Source organism: Myodes glareolus, chromosome 12, assembly GCF_982192425.1.
Source record: "Myodes glareolus chromosome 12, mMyoGla1.1, whole genome shotgun sequence".
Lineage (NCBI taxonomy): Eukaryota > Metazoa > Chordata > Mammalia > Rodentia > Cricetidae > Myodes > Myodes glareolus.
In genome coordinates this window covers 5,189,511-5,207,619 of record NC_142037.1, presented here as the reverse complement: position 1 = coordinate 5,207,619, position 18,109 = coordinate 5,189,511, and the positions used below count along the sequence as shown (strand labels likewise).

General features: G+C 42.4%; 1 protein-coding gene across 5 annotated transcripts in view; it reads right to left on the bottom strand.

Moving 5' to 3' along the window:
* Nudt13 (nudix hydrolase 13) overlaps positions 1 to 18,109 on the bottom strand; it is a 35,542-nt gene that overhangs the window by 2,491 nt on the left and 14,942 nt on the right. For 2 of the 5 annotated variants that reach the window (XM_048426460.3, XM_085698326.2), the window contains 6 exons: positions 9,829 to 9,968; positions 8,324 to 8,458; positions 7,478 to 7,572; positions 3,666 to 3,791; positions 2,868 to 2,979; positions 2,095 to 2,249 (listed from right to left, as the gene is read on the bottom strand). In XM_048426460.3, the coding sequence (XP_048282417.3) occupies positions 2,095 to 2,249; positions 2,868 to 2,979; positions 3,666 to 3,791; positions 7,478 to 7,572; positions 8,324 to 8,458; positions 9,829 to 9,968 (763 nt within the window). The other 3 variants (XM_048426461.3, XM_087911913.1, XM_087911912.1) reach the window with 3 other exon arrangements.

Here is an 18,109-nt window from a genome sequence, read left to right as displayed (position 1 = left end):
GGGAAGAATACGGTGTGTCACTGACCAGAGAAACGCAAAGTCAAAAGGAGAGATGGCTGCATACCTTCTAAGATGGTGTGATGGTTTGGATGAGAATGGCCTCCATAGGCTCACATGTTTGAATGCTTGGTCCCCAGAAGGTGGAACTGTTTGGAAAGGGTTAGGAGGTGTGTCCTCCTAAGAGGAGGTGTGTCACTGGGGAGTGGGCTTTGAGGTTTCAAAAGCCCATGGCATTCCTAGTTATTCTCTCTCCTTCCTGCTTGTGGATCAGATGTAATCCCTCAGCTACTTCTACAGCACCATGCCTTCCTCCCATGATAGTCATGGACTCACCCTTTGGAACTGTTAAGCAAGACCCCAGTTTACAAGTTATTTTACAAGTTGCCTTGGTGTCTCTTCACAGCAATAGAAAGGCAGCTAAGTCAGATGGCTACTATAAAAACAAACAAACAAACAAACAAACAAAACAAACCAAGAAGCCTGTCATTACGACACACCTGTAACCTCAGCACTTGGGAAGCTGAAACAGGAAGACCCTAAATTTGAGGCAAGTCAGAGTGACACAGTAAGTTGAAGGCCAACCTGGGCTACATATAGTTAGAGCCTGCCTCAAAAATGAACAAACGGACAGCAAATGTCGGCAAGGGTATGGAAATGGAGGGCCACTGTAAACTATCGGCAGAAACCAAAGTTTGTGCAGCCACTATAGTTCTATATATGGAAGTTCTATAAAAAAATAAAAATGTTGCTATGACCTTTAAACCCAGCATTGGGTAAGCAGAGATAGGTGGAGCTCTTGGAGTTTCAGGCCTGTCTGGTCTACATAGTAAATTTTAGATCAGCCAGGGATACACAGTGAAATCCTATCTCAAAATAAAATTTTAAAAAGTAGAACTATCATTTGATCCAGCAATCCCACTTCTGACCACATAATCCAAGTGTGCTGAAATCAGGATGTCAAAGGCACCTCTACATTCTTATTGTTACTGTGACATGGTTCATAACATCCATGATATAAAAACAGTATAGATGTATGTCAAAAAGGAAAGTGTGACATTATGAACTAGTATTGAGAGGTTTTGTTTGATATTTTTTTGAGAGGGTCTAAAGCCTTCAACTTGCAATGTCAACCAAAGCTGGCCTTGAACTTCTGAATCTTCCTTCCTCTGCTTTCCAAGTACCGAGGTAACAGGCATTTGTCACCCTGGCTGGCATTACTGAGTTTTTTAAATGAAGGAAACCATACATTTATAATAAGATGATGGGCTTGGAAGACATGCTAAGTAGAATAAACCTTATGCAAATTCTACGCGGTCTCAGTGCTTGGAGACTCTAAAATAGTCAAACATGTAGAGACAAAGAGTAGAGTGCTCGTTCCCAAGGCCCAGAAGGAGGGGGAAATGGGGAAGCAGTGGTCAAAGGATATAAAGTTTCACTTACACAAACTAAGTTGTGGAGGCCTACACAACACTCACAGTTAGCAATATTCTGCTGAATACATTAAAATAAAGTTTATGCTCATTGCTCTTAGCACAGAGGTAAAACAGGGGGACAGAAAATGATGGGTAAAATCTATGACACTGCCGGTAATGTCTGATTGATGGCTCCTAATACATGCTCTCTCCAGACCCAGCAAGTTAGATGCACTAGATATCTACAGATGGCTTTTAAAATCAAACAGGGTCTCATGTAGTCTAGGCTGGCCTCAAATTTTCCCTCCTGCCTCCACCTCGCAAGTGGTGGGATTATGAGCAGGTACTACCAGTTGGGGTGTACATGGTGCTTGAGGACTGATCCCCTAACTTGGTGTATGGGGATCATACTCTAGCATTTGAGCCACACTCCCAGTGCATCAGCAGACTGTGTTAGTTACACTTCAACAAAGCAGCTCAAAGGGCAGCTGATTCATAGCTGAGACATATGCAAGGGGGAATGGTGATTATTTGTTTCATTCTCAAGTGCATATTCCTTCACGATACTGATTATCTTATATACCGCCATACAGCCCAGACAGTATCCTTAAACACATGCTCAGAGAGTACTCAGTGGCCTGTGAAGGGGACACCACAGCATAAGGGAAAGTTCAGAATTTACCTCCGTCTGTCCTGGTTTCACGGTTGCATGACAAGCAATCATGAGCGAGCTATTGGGAAAGGGCCAGTGCTGAGACGTGGAGTACTGTAGGTTTTCCACTTCCAGGCCCACCTCTTCTGCAACTTCTCGCCGGATGGCCTCTTCCACACTTTCACCTGAAAGCACTCAGATTAATTCCAGACAGCCAGGGAGCAGGAAAATTGTATGTCATCTACTGTGTGAAAGGAGTCTGAATGCGGTGCTCCTGTGAGGTTCCAAGTCTCAGTCCCCAGCACGAGGAATCAGCAAGTGCTCAAGTCTAGTTGGCTGGTTTTGATGCAGGTGAGTGTAGCCGTGGGGGAGGTGACTGCTGCCCTCAGCCGCATGACAGTGCCAGCTTCACCATCTGGAGACTTTACCCAGTAAAGAGATAACAGCATATGGAAAAGCAGTGTCAGTAGGCATGGGAGTCCAGTGAGCAGTGTTGTGTGTGCCGAAAGACTCACTAACGTCTGTAATTGGTTCATCAGGAAGTAAGACGGGTTGATGGCAGGGCAGACAAACGGATATGTGGGAAGAGTGTAATAAAGATTATAAAACTGAGGGCGGTGGGCGAAGAGGCACCCACTGGATCATTCTTCCCGCTATGCTGCATGTGTGAAACTTGGCCTCCTGCTATGTAGGAAAATCATACATGATTCCAGGAAAGTTTTCTTGACATGAGGATGAATGTTTGTGACTAGCAGCATGGTGACAGGACATGTCACCTGCAGCTCCTCCCTTAAACCTCTCACCTATATCACAGAAGCCTGCCAGGGCAGAATACACGCCCTTGGGGAAGGAGCTCTGGCGGGCAAGTAGGCACCGGGCTCCATCTGTCACCAGGGTGATCACCACAGGGGCCATCTAGGAAAGGAGAATGGAAACTGAGGTGCCGCCATTTTGGGGCCTAGAAGACAAAAGGAACAGGCAATCATGGAAGCCTTTTGAGCACACGGCAGAGAGGGAGCAGCTTTCCTGGGCTACTGTCCTCAATTTTCTTCTTCCTCTTTTTTCATTTTACATAGCAAATTCTGCCATAGCCAGGGCTACATAGAGAGACCCTTTTTCAAAACACAAAGAGAAATATTTTTGAGATAAATTTGTTTGTTTTTGTTTTTTAATTTATTTTTATTTTTTGTTTTGTTTTGTTTTGTTTGTTTGTTTGGAGACAGGGTCTCTCTACATAGCCCTGGCTGTCCTGGAACTCACCGTGGAGACCAGGCTGGCCTCAAATTCACAGAGATCTGCCCACCTCTGCCTCTCAAGTGCTGACCACAGTGTCTGGCTGCTTACTTTTATTTATGAAAGTTTTGCCTGTGTGTAGGTATGTGCCCCACATGCATGTGTGGTGCCCAAGGAGGCCATAAGAGGGTATTGGACCCCCTGGAATTGGAGTTACAGATTGTTGTGAGCTGCCATGTGGGTGCTGGGAACCAAACCCAGCTCCTTTGGAAGAGAGCAGAGCCATCTCTCCAGCTACTTGCTTTGGTTTTTGTGAAAGTATCTCAGGTAGTCCAGGCTTCCTTCACCTCCCAAGTGCTGTGCCCCACCTGTGGGTAATAGATGATGTTGTTGGAAGGACACACTCGCTTGCTGCCAGCCACGTTCTTCTTAGTGGGCTGCCCACTTTTGCTGCAGAACTGATGACCATCATGCCAGCGGAGAAGAGCCCGAGCCTAGGGACACAAAGGAAGGTCTGGCTTTAGACAAAGGTGTCTAGACCAATTCGTGAGGGAATCTTTTTCTAGCTCACTTATTTCATAAAGTTGTTTAATTGTATTACTAAATAGTGTGTGTATGTGCGGGGGGGGGGATGGTACATGTGCCATGGTGCATGGATGGGTCAGAGGAGAACTTGGTGGAGTTGGTTCTCCCCTTCCACCTTTACAAGGATCACCCCAGGTCACCAGACTTGTCTGGCAGGGACTTTTACCTGCTGAGCTATCTCACTGGTCCTAGCTCACTTACTTCAAGTGACCTTAAACTGTAAAATAAGGAAATGACCTAAATATATTTTCCTAGCATCAAAAGTCTAAGAGAAAGCATATTTTATGTACTTTTTATTTTATTTTTTGTTTTTTGGAGTGCTGGAAATCTATAGCTTTGCATACACTAGGAAGTAATCTTCCATTGAGCCATATTCCTAGCTTAAAAGGTATTTTGAAATGCACTATGAGTTTCTTAAAACATAAAAATATACAGCAATATAATACACACCCAGCTTAAAAAGAAAACATTTCAATTTCTGGTATAGCTACAACATTTCTTTCATACGCATTCCTCCTCAATGAAGTTGTGATTTGTTTTTTAAAAATTTTGTGTGTGTGTGTGTGTGTGTGTGTGTGTGTGTGTGTGCATGCAGGTCAGAAGAATTAGTTCTTGCCTTCCACCCTGAAGAGGGCCTCACTGGCTTTGCTGTGCAGTGTACCAGGCTAATGCCTCTGCTTGAGATCTTGCCATAGAAGTCCTGGGATTCTAGCAGCAGACCACGGCATCTGGTTTTACAAGTTCCCAGGATGGAACTCAGGTCAGGATTGTGCGGCAGCTGCTTTCAGCCACTGTTTCCCCAACTCAAGTTGTGATTTTCTTTTTCCACCTAAAAAAGGCTTAGCGATTTCTCTTTAACTCAGAACACACAATAAAACACCACAGCAGACAGGTGTGCTGGTGTCTGCAATCCCAGCACTGGGAAATGGAGAGCAGAGGACCAGGAGGTCAAGGTCAACCTCAGCTGGACAGTAAATCGAAGGCCAACCTGGGCTACCGGAGATCCCATCTTAAAGTTAAAGGCTGGTATGGTGAGAAATGTTATCGACAGGATTTAGAATCCCCATGGAAACAAACTCTGGGCAGTTCTGGTAAAGATTATCTAGTTAGGTTCACTGAGGTGAAAAGACCCACCCTAATTGTGTCTAGCACCATTTCATGGGCTGGGGTCCTGGGCAGAATAAAAAGGAGACACCAAACTGATCCTTCATGACTCTTTGCCACCTGACTGTGGATATAATGTGACCACTGACCTTGACCCGCCAGATACAGACTGACCCAGCTGAATCGTACAGATTCAAATTCGCAGCGCAACAATCAGACGCCAAAGACGACAAAATACAGAACATATAACATAGAACATGGAATTCTGGCCAGCTTACCTCACCTCCCGGCAGTGATTCGGCGGTCTCTGGGATAGGGGCCTCATTTCCCGGCCCATGCACCAAATGAAAGACTCCCGTGAGGGCGTCTTCCCTCGGGAGAGACCCCGTGCCCAAAGATCAGTCGAAAACACACAGCCGGATGCAAACTGCAAGAGGTTTATTGGATAGGATACACAGGTACCTGGGGCGACAGAGTCTCTCGGAAGACTTGCGCGCCACAGGTTGGGGGTGAGGGGTTTTTATAGGAAAGCAAAAAGCAAGGTTTACAGAAGCGAGATGCAGGGTGGTAAATTTTTAACCTAAGTAACAATGAGGGGACTACTCAGCGGTTTGCTGTTCCTCCTATCCTGCCCTCTCCCTTCCTGGCTGGCGACCAGATGTCTGATTGCACAGCCCCTGACTCGTGAGAGCCCCGCTTTATACGTGACTCAGGCCTCGCAATCCTTTCTTCCTTTGTTTCTATGGCCATTCCATAAATCCCTGTCTTGCAGCCAGATAAGGCTGTCTTTGCCCTAACTTCAAGTATCTTTGTTCAGCATTCCGGAGGTCCTGAATTAAGCCTGTTATTTGTTCAGCACTCCGGAGGCCCTGACTAGGCTTGTTATCTGTTCATCCTTTGCAAAAGTTATAACTGTGGTTAAAGTTAAAACGAGATGGGGTCCTTCAAGAGCATGATTAATATACTGGTAATTCAGGAACAAAGGCAGAAGGATCACAAGTTCAAGGTCATCTTCAGCTACACACTGAGTTCAAGACCACCCTGGGGTAGGTAGGTAAGACCCTGTTTCAAACAAACAAACAAACAAACAAACAAACAAAACCCAAAACCCCCTTTCCCCCTAAAATTCCCAAATAAACAAACCAATAGTAAAAATTAACTAGTGGAATCCAAAGCTCTGAGAACAAGTTATTGAAGCAATGTAAAATTATTTTTCATGAGAAATGTGATATATATTATGCTATAGAATTAAACACATATTTATGAGGTTGGGTTGGCAAGATGGCCCAGTGGTTAAGAATACATACTGGCTGGATGGAGGTGGTGCACACCTTTAATTCCAGCACTCAGGAGGCAGAGGCAAGGCGGATCTCTGTGAGTTTGAGGCTAGTCTGGTCTATAGAGCAAGTTCCAGGACAGCCAAGGCTACACCCAGAAACCCTGTCTCAAAAAACTGGAAAGAAAAAAAAGACTACATACTTCTCTTGCAGAGAACCAGAGTTCTGTTCCCAGCACCTATGGCCTGTAACTTCTTACACTACTTGTGAGTCCATCTCCTGCAGTGGTGCTGACCCCTTCTGGTCTCTGCAGACACCTACACTCACATGCAAAACCTACACTCAGGCATACATGCACATACAATTAAAAATAAAATCTTTAAAAAGCATTTATGATAGGTTGGAGAGATGGCTCAGCGGTTAAGAGCACTGGTTGCTCTTCCAGAGGACCCAGGTTCAATTCCTAGCAGTCAGAGTGCAGCTCACAGCTGTCTGTAACTGAAATTCCAGTGGATCCAACTCTCTCAAACACCAATGCATATAAAAAAAATTTAAAAAGTATTTGAGAAAAATATAAAACATATATTAATAAATAATAATCAATATTTATTTTAAAGATATATAGAGCCTGTTGCTATGCTCTTAGGAGTTAAGTCTTCACAGTAGCCGTGCTAAAAGCAGAACAAGGAAGAGGAAAGCACCTCTCACAGTACACTGTCCCCTGCCAATGTCAGAAAGGTCTGTGGTCCGAGAATCCATGTGTCACCCCAGGTCTGTGTGCACATGTGCAATGTCATGAAGGTCTGGGATCCGAGAATCCATGTCACCCCAGGATTGTGTGCTCATGTGCAATGTCAGGAAGGTCTGTGGTCCTAGAATTCAAGTCACCCCAGAATTGTGTGCACATGTGCAATGTCAGGAAGGTTTGGGATTCAAGAATCCATGTCACCCCAGGATTGTGTGCACATGTGCAATGTCAGGAAGGTCTGTGGTCCGAGAATCCATGTCACCCCAGGATTGTGTGCACATGTGGAATGTCAGAAAGGTCTGGGATCCGAGAATCCATGTGTCACCCCAGGACTGTGTGCACATGTGCAATGTCAGGAAGGTCTGTGGTCCGAGAATCCATGTCACCCCAGGATTGTGTGCACATGAGCATCTGTCCTCGCACATGGCTTTCGTACACTTCCTAGGGAACTGAGAAACCAAAGTACCGTGAACAGCAAGGAGGAATCCATGGAGTTCAACTTAAAAAGAGCCTGCCTCAGACTGATGAAAGAACCTCCGAGCTCTGCCTCCACTTCAGGTTCTGTCAATGAGGGGAGAAAATTGGAAAAGAGAACGTGATTAAACACATGATTAAACACTTTGCCTCTGCAAAGTCACTCCTGTCAGAGCTCTGCTTTCCAAACTTGCCTACAAGACTCATCTAGGATTTGGGAACTTACACAGGTTCCCAGGCTTCTACCTGGGGTGGGGGAATGCATGCTCACGCACAGGGTATGGGTTCCCAAGTCTGGTTAGTCTGGGAAATGGTAGAGCACAGTCTTACTCCAGATCCTCTTAGAGTGGTCAGGATCAGCAACACAGTCCTTGGCAAACATAGATGGGGTGTCTAAGCTCACTCCACCACCATTCCACTTTCACCAGACACTGAAGAAAGAGGAAAAGCATGGGAGGATCCAAACTGACTCTAGAGTGCAGGGGGGAGGACCCAGAACTACTCCGTGGAAACATTCTTGACTGGCTGACCTCATCCTCTGTGTAGCTCAAGTGCTGGGATTACAAACATGTACCAACATGCCAAGCTTCCGCTGCTTTTTATCTCTCCCCACTCAAAAACTCACTGTGTAGGATACGATGACCTAAAACTCTCCTTTCTTATTCTCTTTTCAGTGATGACAGTGGATAATAGTGTTTTATATCCTTATTTAAAGAGAAAAATTGGTAATGTTTTTGTATGTGTAAAATTTTCTTTAAAGTGATTTTATGCAAAACCCTAAAATCAGGGAGGTACCTAGCAGAAAAAGGGGTACAGACTGTGGATGAAGGGTACGCACTATGGATGGAGGATGCGCCACTCAGACCTAGATCCAGAGCAAACCACGCTTCACACTGGTTGGAGCATCCAATCAGCACTGAATCTTCTATTCTTTGTGAATCCTGTCCAAACTTGCCCAGCAGCCTCTCCAACTCTAAATAACAAAGAAGAGGGAGAGGAAAAGTAAGCCATGAATTTTAGTCACATCATCACAGCCATGTGAGTCCCACAGGAGGCACTTCTGCTTAAAGTATATAGTTGCTACCTCAGGATCAGCTGGGTCTGTTACAGAATACCTGACATACCGAAATCTGCATGTGCTTCACTCTCTTAAATAAAATAAGATAGTATTTGCCAATACTTTAAATAGCTCCTGGTTGTTTAAAATATCAAATAACAATGCAACTATGTACACAACTGTTTTACACTATTGTTTAGGGAATAATAACAAGAATGAACACCTGACCATAGATAGATTTTTTTTCATTGGTATTTACCCTTAATTCAACGGTTGCGGGATTTTTTTCTCCCTGCTACTAGGATTGAATCTAAGAATCTCATTGTGGAGGTTTGAATAAGAATGGCCCTTATGTTTGATATTTGGTCCTCAGTTGGTAGAACTATTTGGGAAGGATTAGGAGGTGTGGCCTTGTTGGAGAAGGTGTTAAAAGCCCATACTGTTTCCAGTGTGGTCTCTGCCTCCTAGTTTCAAATTGTAAGCCCTCAGCTACTTCTCCAGTGTCCCCCACCCCATGATGCTCTCAACCAAACGGCAAGTCTGAAATACACCCTTCTTTCTGTAAGCTGCCTTGGCCGTGGCATTTTACTACAGCAATGGAAAAGTAACTAAGACACTCGTGTATGCTGGTCAAGTATTAGACCACTGAGTCACATCCCCTGCTGTCAGTTTTAAAAAATATTTTCAATTCACACTTGAATCTCAAAAATAAAATCTCCAAATTCAAAAGATGTAGATCTCTAGTTATATGTACTAAAAAGGGTCTCAAAACTAATTTTATTCAATTTTGACCTAGTCAAAATCAAGTTAGGATACAAATCTTGAACTATGAAAACTGCAATTCCCTGAGGCTAGAAATCACTAGCCTAAGGCAAGGCTGGAAAACCTTCTCTGTAAAGAGATAAATATTTTATAGTTTATAATAAAGTCTGTGGTATATTAAAGTATACTGTGGACACAGTATGTCAAGGAATGAGGATGGCATGTTACAACACAGTTTCATTTACAAAATGGGCAGTGGTCCATCCCACTTAACAGTAGCTTCATGGACTTCTGCTAAAGTCACTTATAGTTCACATTCCCACCAAGAATATCTAACTAGCAATTCAAGTTCATACAATAAGTTATTAATTAGTAGAAATAGTTATGTAAGCTTGAGTCTCAAGAGCTGTTAGAAAAATCTGAACTATTTGAAATGCAAGGATATTTTTTGGAGCTCCAGTGTGACCTGAATTCTACCTAATGAGCAAAGCCTCATCTACTCCACTGGTGCACTTTGACCTTACCTGCTCGGCTAAGGTGGGGGACCAGGTATTGACGTCCTGATGCCTGCAGCAAAGGAGCCAGATCATGAAAGAGGTAAAATACTCCGGTCTGCTGAGCCTTCCTACAGGCCTCATCATCTTCCTTCAATTCAAACAAATATCTGTATTTGGGAAGTAAGCCATTGAAAGACCAGACTTAGACTAGTGAGGTGACCAAGCCTGACAACCTGAGTTCAATCTCTAGAACCCACACAGGAGAAGGAGAAAGTCAACTCCCTTGAGTTATCCTCTGACCTCCACATACAGGCCATGACATATACAGATACAGTCCAAGTTAAATAAACAAGAAATAAACCAAACTTGGTTGTTTGTCTATCATTCATTTGGGGGAGTTCTTAACTCTCCTGCACTGTATGTTTTTATGTGTGTGTGTGTGTGTGTGTGTGTGTGTGTGTGTGTGTGTGTGTGTATGTATGTATAACAGTACTGGAGCCTGAACCCAGGGACATGGACATGTTAGGCAAGTTCTCCAACACTGAGCTATATGCTCAATTCTCTTCTCACCTTTATCACTAAGTTGCCCTGGCTGGTCTTGAACTCACTCTAGTAAAGCCTTGAATATAATCCTCCTGCTTTAGCTTCTAGAGTAGCTATGACTACAGGACTGTGTCATCACGACAAGCTCCACTCATTTCTTTTCATCCCAGTTTGCTCCAAAGTTGAGGTGGCTACAGGTGACCATGCACCAGATCTGGTCTTCATCCTGTGTGCCCGTCCACCCTTCTGTGTGCCACTAAACCTTTTGTTCACTGTCCATCTCTGCAGAAAGACTGGCTTCTTTAAGGACAGGGTCAGTTATTCTTGGCTTTTCATCTCAGTAATTAGCATACGAAATGGTTTAGTTCAGCGGTATTTATTGGCTTGAACTTGAAGGGCAATAAAACTCACTGAATTATACCTTAAGGAACTTGACCAGCTCTTCACAGTGAGGCAAGTATTTGCAGGCAGGGGACTGAAAGGAAAAGGAGTACAGATCCACAGATGGATCTGACCTTTAGGGATTTTCATTTAATCTAGCCCCCGATGGCTTGGAAGTTGCATTAGTCTGGACTTCAAATCCCAGCATGCCATAGGGGAGGGGTCAGGACCATTCCCACAGGGTGGGCTCCCAGAGGAGAAACACGTGATTCCGGGTTTACATGTGCTCTCTGCTTTCCTGTCTCCCCACCATGTGCTCAGCCACCCGAGAGCACCGTACTTAATAAAACGATGGACATTTTGATTTGGTTTGATTTGATTTAATTGGATTTCTTTGTGTCGGCAGAGCTGCCCCTCTTAATTTTTTCTTAACATGTTTTTTCTTTCTCTTTCTTTCTCTCTCTCTCTCTCTGGAACTCACATAGATCCACCACCTCTGCCTCCTGAGTCCTGGGATTAAAGGCGTGTTTCACCTCTATGCCTGGTCCAGTAAATTTTCTTAAACCACATTTTCATTTTGGCTACTGAAAATATTATCAATATGAGTTAGGTTAAGAATAGGCTTTATTGGTGGTCCCTCTTGTTAAGTCTGGAGCGTAGCCCCCAGCCCTTGGCTTCCATCCCAGACCCCCTGGCTTGGGAGTTGTATTTGTCTGAACTCCAAATCCCAGCATGCCCTGGGGGAGGGTCAGAACCACTCCCAAAGGGTATTTAAGTGGGCTCCCAGAGAAGAAACATGTGGTTCCGGGTTTGCATGTGCTCCCCGAAGAGTCCAAGAATAAGAAAATAAAAAGTAGATTCCAGAAATAAGAATGTAGAAATAAAGAAATATAAAGTTAGAAAGTCTAGGAGAATGAGAACAGACTCTCAGCAGATCAAGGATCAGTCATTCACAGTGAGCTATTTTCTCGGATGCTTGGGAAGCTTAGGTCATTTCCTTTTACAACTAGCTGTTTTATTTACAAGGCCAGAGCTTCTCCCTGCAAATTGAGAGTAGTGTCCTGGCCATCCTTGATAAACGGCAGATGTGAACTGAGTTAACCTTTAGGAGACAGAGATACTGACCTCTGGGTTAGGTACAGTCTCTGTTATGGAAAACTGGCGCCACCAAAGGGGAGGCATAAGACTCCAGTTTACAACTGGAGGTACCAGGAGACAGTGGACAAATAAAATGGTTTAATTGATGAGCTCTGATAATGGAGGTTGTAAAGTGTGGGAGTCAGTATCTGAGTTTTACCTTGAGATAGTGTAAAGAACTTTCTGCTAAGTTCTCAGCCTAAGAACCAATTATTCTGATTTATCAACCCTCTGATATTACTAGCAGCCCCCTTTCTGACTAATTGCTAAAGACATCTGTTTTCTTGCAATTAGTGACTTTCATTGTAATCTACTCTAAAACATATTTCGTGATAGCTGCCTAGTCACCCACGGACGTTAAAACCCACTCCCCTCCTATGTAGACTGACCCACGGGTCAGGGCAAGATCGTAAAAATTCCTCTGTTTGGAGCTAATGCTTGGTGCCCCTACTATAAAAAGTGGGTTCAGAAACTGGCCTGGGACCATGACCTAACAAACACCATCTCTGGCTGTGGTCTCAGCTAGCTGATAAGCTTTTGTGCCCCACGGTGGTTTTTTATTTTTATTTTTTATTTTTAAGCTTGCTTCTGGTTTTCCTAGGATCTGGTTTCTGGAATAAAGTTTGCGTCTGGTTTATTAGACTTGGTGGTGCTCTCATCTTTGCACGACCCTCCTGGACCCAATGCTTTCCTTTCTCTTCTGCCATGGACTCGGCCACACAAAGAAATCCAATTAGGTCAAATCAAACCAAACCAAAATGCCCATCATTTTATCAAGTACGGCACTCTCTGGTGAAACACGTCTTTAATCCCAGGACTCAGGAGGCAGAGGTGGTGGATCTATGTGAGTTCCAGGGCAACAAGGGCTATGTGGAAAGGCTGTCTCAAAAAAGTAAAAGTACTGATTTCTCAAAAAGAGACAAAAATAAAGCAACTTCTAGGCTTTTCTAGTACCTTTGTTTAGGGTGGCTGTAATCTGTCTACAAGCTTCACAAAATGAATCAGAGTCTTTAAGATTCAGTAGCGGGGCTGGAGAAATGACTCAAAGGTTAAGAGCACTGGCTGCTCTTCTAGAGGTTCTGAGTTCAATTCCCAGAAATCACATGGTGGCTCACAACCATCTGTAATGAGATCTGGTGCCCTCTTCTGGTGTGCAGGAAAAAGACTGTATACATAATAAATAAATAAATACCTTAAAAAAATAGTGGGTGATTAAATGAGCATTCCCTTGGGAGCTTAATTATTAACCATTTAACTATTAAAACTCTTAAACCAAACGAGGGTGTATCTCAGTGTTAGAGTGCTTATCTGGCATGGAAGGCCCTGGGTCTGATCTCCATACAAAGGACAAAAAAAAAAAAAAAATTAAGCCCTAAAACAGACTCTCAATATAATGCAAATGGTCTGTTGTAGTCCCAGTTCAATTAAAAAAATTAAAGCTGACCTTGGAGTTGGAGTGTGGCTCTCTCCTTCTCTAAAGCCAAGCATGCTTGTTAAATTAAAAACCAAAATCTCTGTCTCATGTTAAAAGAGCCACCTGATATGGGACAGAAGAAAAACCAAAATTAAGCGACTATTTTATTGCCACTACCTCACAATTCTTTGGTTTTATTCTGACTCTTTAACGGGCTTTCTTAAGATGTAAACATTATCTAAAATTTATAGGATTAATATATATATATATTAAATTTTTTGTCATGATATTAATGGTCATATAGAATATTAAATAATTCTGGAAAAAGGTTTCATCTACCTTCCTTACATGATTTCAGGTTTGAGTCTCTATCAGTTTTTTTTTAAAGTATTTTTTTTTAAGATTTATTTATTTATTATGTATACAGTATTCTCAGAACTCTGCCTGCAGGCCAGAAGAGGGCGCCAGATCCCACTACAGATGGTTGTGAGCCACCATGTGGTTGCTGGAATTTGAACTCAGAACCCTTGGAAGAGCAGGCGGTGCTCTTAACCATTGGGACATCTCTTCAGCCCCCAGTCTCTATCAGTTTTCTGCAGTGAACCATGACCATGCCTAACAGCAACCTTTGAAGTCTCCAAAAGGAGGATGGAGGTCCACAATGACAATTCCAGAACTATGATAACACCACTAAGCTGAAAAACACCATCTAAAGATTGGTTTTGGGCTACAAACTGCTCCTAACAATTTTGAGGTGACTAGCTGAGATGATCCAGCCTCACAGACTACTCTAGCCAGGACATGAGACACCCTGCACTTTCCCATTATGCAGAGACCGGACAACAAATGATAGAGCTACCTCTCCTAGGACTTGACAGTTAGCCCAACCTTTTCTTTTTTGGAATTCCCTAAAGATGCTATCACTCCCAGACAGCAGGAAGTAAATTTAAGAACATGACACAACATTCCCAAGAGGTGGAATGGGTGGTTTTTGGTCTTTCATGGGGCTATGGATATTTGTCATCGTTTAGGAGGATTGGTTACAAATCATTATTGGTAATGGTCAGGAAAAAAAATGAACAAAGGAGATTAGATTTAGAGTCCTTGTTTTGAAAAGAAAAAAGAAGGATATAAATTTGATAGGATAAAAGGGTAGATTACTGAATGCTCTGAAAAGAAAAACGGGAGGTTATAGATATAAGATAAAAGGTAGATTTCTGAATCTACTTTTATTTTATTTTTTTAAGATTTATTTATTTATTTATTATGTATACAGTGTCTTGTCTGTCTGTATGCTTGCTGGCCAGAAGAGGGCACCAGATCTCATTACAGATGGTTGTGGACCACCATGTGGTTGCTGAGAATTGAACACAGAACCTCTGAAAAAGCAGTCAGTGCTCTTAACCTCTGAGTCATCTCTCCAGCCCCTGAATCTACTTTTAAAAAGCAACTATTAGTTTTTAATGTTTTACATTGGATTGGACTTTTGTATATTGATACAAATTTAAGATTAATTTTGTTAGAACATACTGCATATACATTTCTACTCCTGTTCAAGCTACTGTACCTGTACAGCTCATTTAACACTGAAACACAAATTTCTAGTCTTTAAAAGTTGTTATTGCCAACTGTTTAGGATAATAAGGAAATACAGGTTAGTAATGAATCACCTATTATAATTGAATTTGTAATCATATTAGGTTTGTTTACAAGGTCAAACATATCTATTTTAAATAGACAGGTCATTTTCAAACACTTCAGAGTACTACAGAATATGGCATTTAAGATGTTTTAATAATATGTTATTAAAAAGTATGTTCTTTAAAAAAAAAAAAGACAGTGAGACAAATCTGCTCCTGGCACTTCAGAGAAAATGATGGGTATAAAAAAAAACCAAAACCTCCACCTGAGGTTTACATTGTTTGTGGCAAAAGTAAGCCACTGGGTAAGAAAGTGCTCTGGCCTTGATTGCTAACTGTATGCTGTACATACTGGACAAGCAGGACACAAAAGAGAGTGACTGCCAAACTTTGTTGAGACAAGGCAGAACAGTCCTTCAAAAATCCTGCTTCATAGAAAAGTCTGTCAGATATGCTAGGCCTTTAGGGCAAAGATGGATTCCCCAACATTGTAGAGGAACTCTAGGTGACTGTCCAGGCAGGCAGCCAGCTGTTTCTGTCATTTCTCAACACTTTTTTTTTTTTGGAAGTTACTTGCTTGCACTTCCTGTTTACTTAGTTAACACTATTTCCTTCTTGGGTCTCTGAGGGAGTTGAAGACTAGATAGTTATAGTTTTCCTTGTTTACCAGACACAGAAAAGGAACTCACTAAAGAGGTGTAAAGTGTATAAGGTTGAGAGACATCAAAAAATAGTTTTGGATGACAATACAAGTTATGATCGAAAGTAAGTTAGGTATAAGACTTTTGATTTACCAAGATAGGAAAGATAATGGAGTATTTCCTCTGAATTTGTCAAATGCAAATGAACTAGACACCGTTGATGTATTTACTGCCTGTATATATTGTATATAGTTATTGTACTTACTGCATATAGTTTTCTTATATTAGCTATAGTCTTCTTTTTTATTTTAGACAAAAAGGGGAAATGTAGTGATATTTTGTTTGTAATCTAACAAATAAAGCTTGCCTGAAGATCAGAGTGCAGAGCTAAGCCACTAGGTAGTCATAGAGGACAGGCAGTGGTGCACACACCTTTAGTACCAGCATTTGGTAATCAGAGGCAGACGGATCTCTGTGAGTTCAATGTGACCCTGGACTATACAAAATTGATCCAGTCTAAGAGAGAAAGAGACTCAGGTGGGTGGTGACTCACACCTTTAATTCTAGTACTTGAGAGTCACACACTTTTAATCCCACACCAGAGAGGTGGAGACTGGAGTAATATGGCTGGGTGAAGAGAGAAATATAAGGTGGAAGGAGACAGGAGCTCACTGCAGTCTGGGGATGCAATCTGAGAGGCAGTCTGAGCATGCAGTCCATCTGAGGATTCGTAGAGGCAGAAGGTCTCTCTAGTGGCTGGCTGTACTGTTTCTCTGATCTCTCAGTTTTCACCCCCAATATCTGACTCTAGGTTTTTATTATTAAGAACAATTAGAATTCATGCTACAGGATCCCTTGGAACTAAAGTTAACGATGTTCGTGAGCTGCCATGCAGATGCTGGGAACCAAATCTGGACCTTCTGAACGAGCAGCAGGTGCTCTTAACTGCTGAGCCTATGCTCCAGCCTTTTTTTTTTTTAAATCTCCCTCTCCCTATTCTATCTTCTACTGAAGTGTATCTCCTTTGAAAGGAGGCTCGTTTCAGAGTTATCTTTGCTGTTTCAAGAAACAAAAATACACTATTCAATATAATTTAACTGTGTTTGTTAAAAATCATACTAAACAGGGCTGCTTTAACATCTCCCTTTCTGTGCATTCACCTAAAAGTATTTCAGTGCCTGCTATGTGGGAAGCACTGTTTCAGGCAATATATCACAGAGGAAAGTCAAAGTATTAGCTGGGTGTGGTTATGCACACGGGCAGTCCCAGAAGCTGGGAGGCTGCAGCAAAAGAACAAGTGGTCAAACCATTTTGGACTATATATATAGTAAGACACTACCTCAAGGGGATGGAGAGATGGCTCAGAGGTTAATAGCACTGGCTGCTCTTCCAGAGGTACTGAGTTCAATTCCCAGCAACCACATGTGGCTCACAACCACCTATAATGAGATCTGGTGCCCTCTTCAGGTGTGCAAGCAAACATATAGGCTGAACACTGCATACATAATAAAGAAGTCTTTTTTTTTTTTAAAAAAAAAAGGATGGTAACTCAAAAAACCAATAGGGGATATGGAGATGACTCAGCCAGTAAAGTGCTTGCTCTGCCAACATGAAGACCCAAGTTTGGATCTGTAACACACAAAAAAGTTGGGTAGGGTTTATAATCCCAGTGCCAGGGAGGCAGAGACAAGAGGATCCCTGGGGCTTGTTGGCTAGCCAACCAGTGACCTCTAGGTTTAGCTGAGAGATCCCCATTTGAAAAAATAAGGTGGAGAACTAAAGAAATGGTTCTGTAGTAAAGAGCACTGGTGCTCTTCCAGAGGACCTGAGTTTAGCTCATGGCACCCAACGTGGCAGCTAACCACCATCTACACAGTTCCACAGGATCTGACACTCTTTTCTGGCTTCTGTGGACACTGCACACATGGTACATAAACATATGCAGGCCAAATACACACACACACACACACACACACACACACACACACACACACACACACACACACATATATATATATACTTTAAAAAAATAGCAAGATGGAGAAGTGATTGAGAAAGATATCTGGTCAGCCTCTGCCTCCATATGCATAGGCACACCCATGTGTACATTCATTCTTCTCCACATGTGTAGCTATAAATATGTACACACACATGAAAAAAAAATACAAGTAGACCCTGTCTCAAAACAAAACCAGTAACAACAACAAAAAAGACAAAGCCTTTCCTTTCCCCCTTCTTTCTCTTCTCCTTGTCTCTTCCTCCTACTCTTCCTATTCTTCTTGAGAGAGTCTTTCATGTAATCTGAGCTGACCTCAAATTCTCTATGGAGATGAGAACCCTGAATTCCTGGTCCTGCTGCCTCCACCAGCTACATGCTGGGATTTCAGGTATGCATTACCTCTTGGCCAAAAAGACAATGTCTTATTTGAGTAGAACTTATAGTCAAGATTATGAAACATTCTCAATGTTGGAATTTTATTACTAAATGGATTTCAAAGGTAAATAATTTACAGTGAACAATAGTATGTGTAATTTTTATCGCACACATTTAA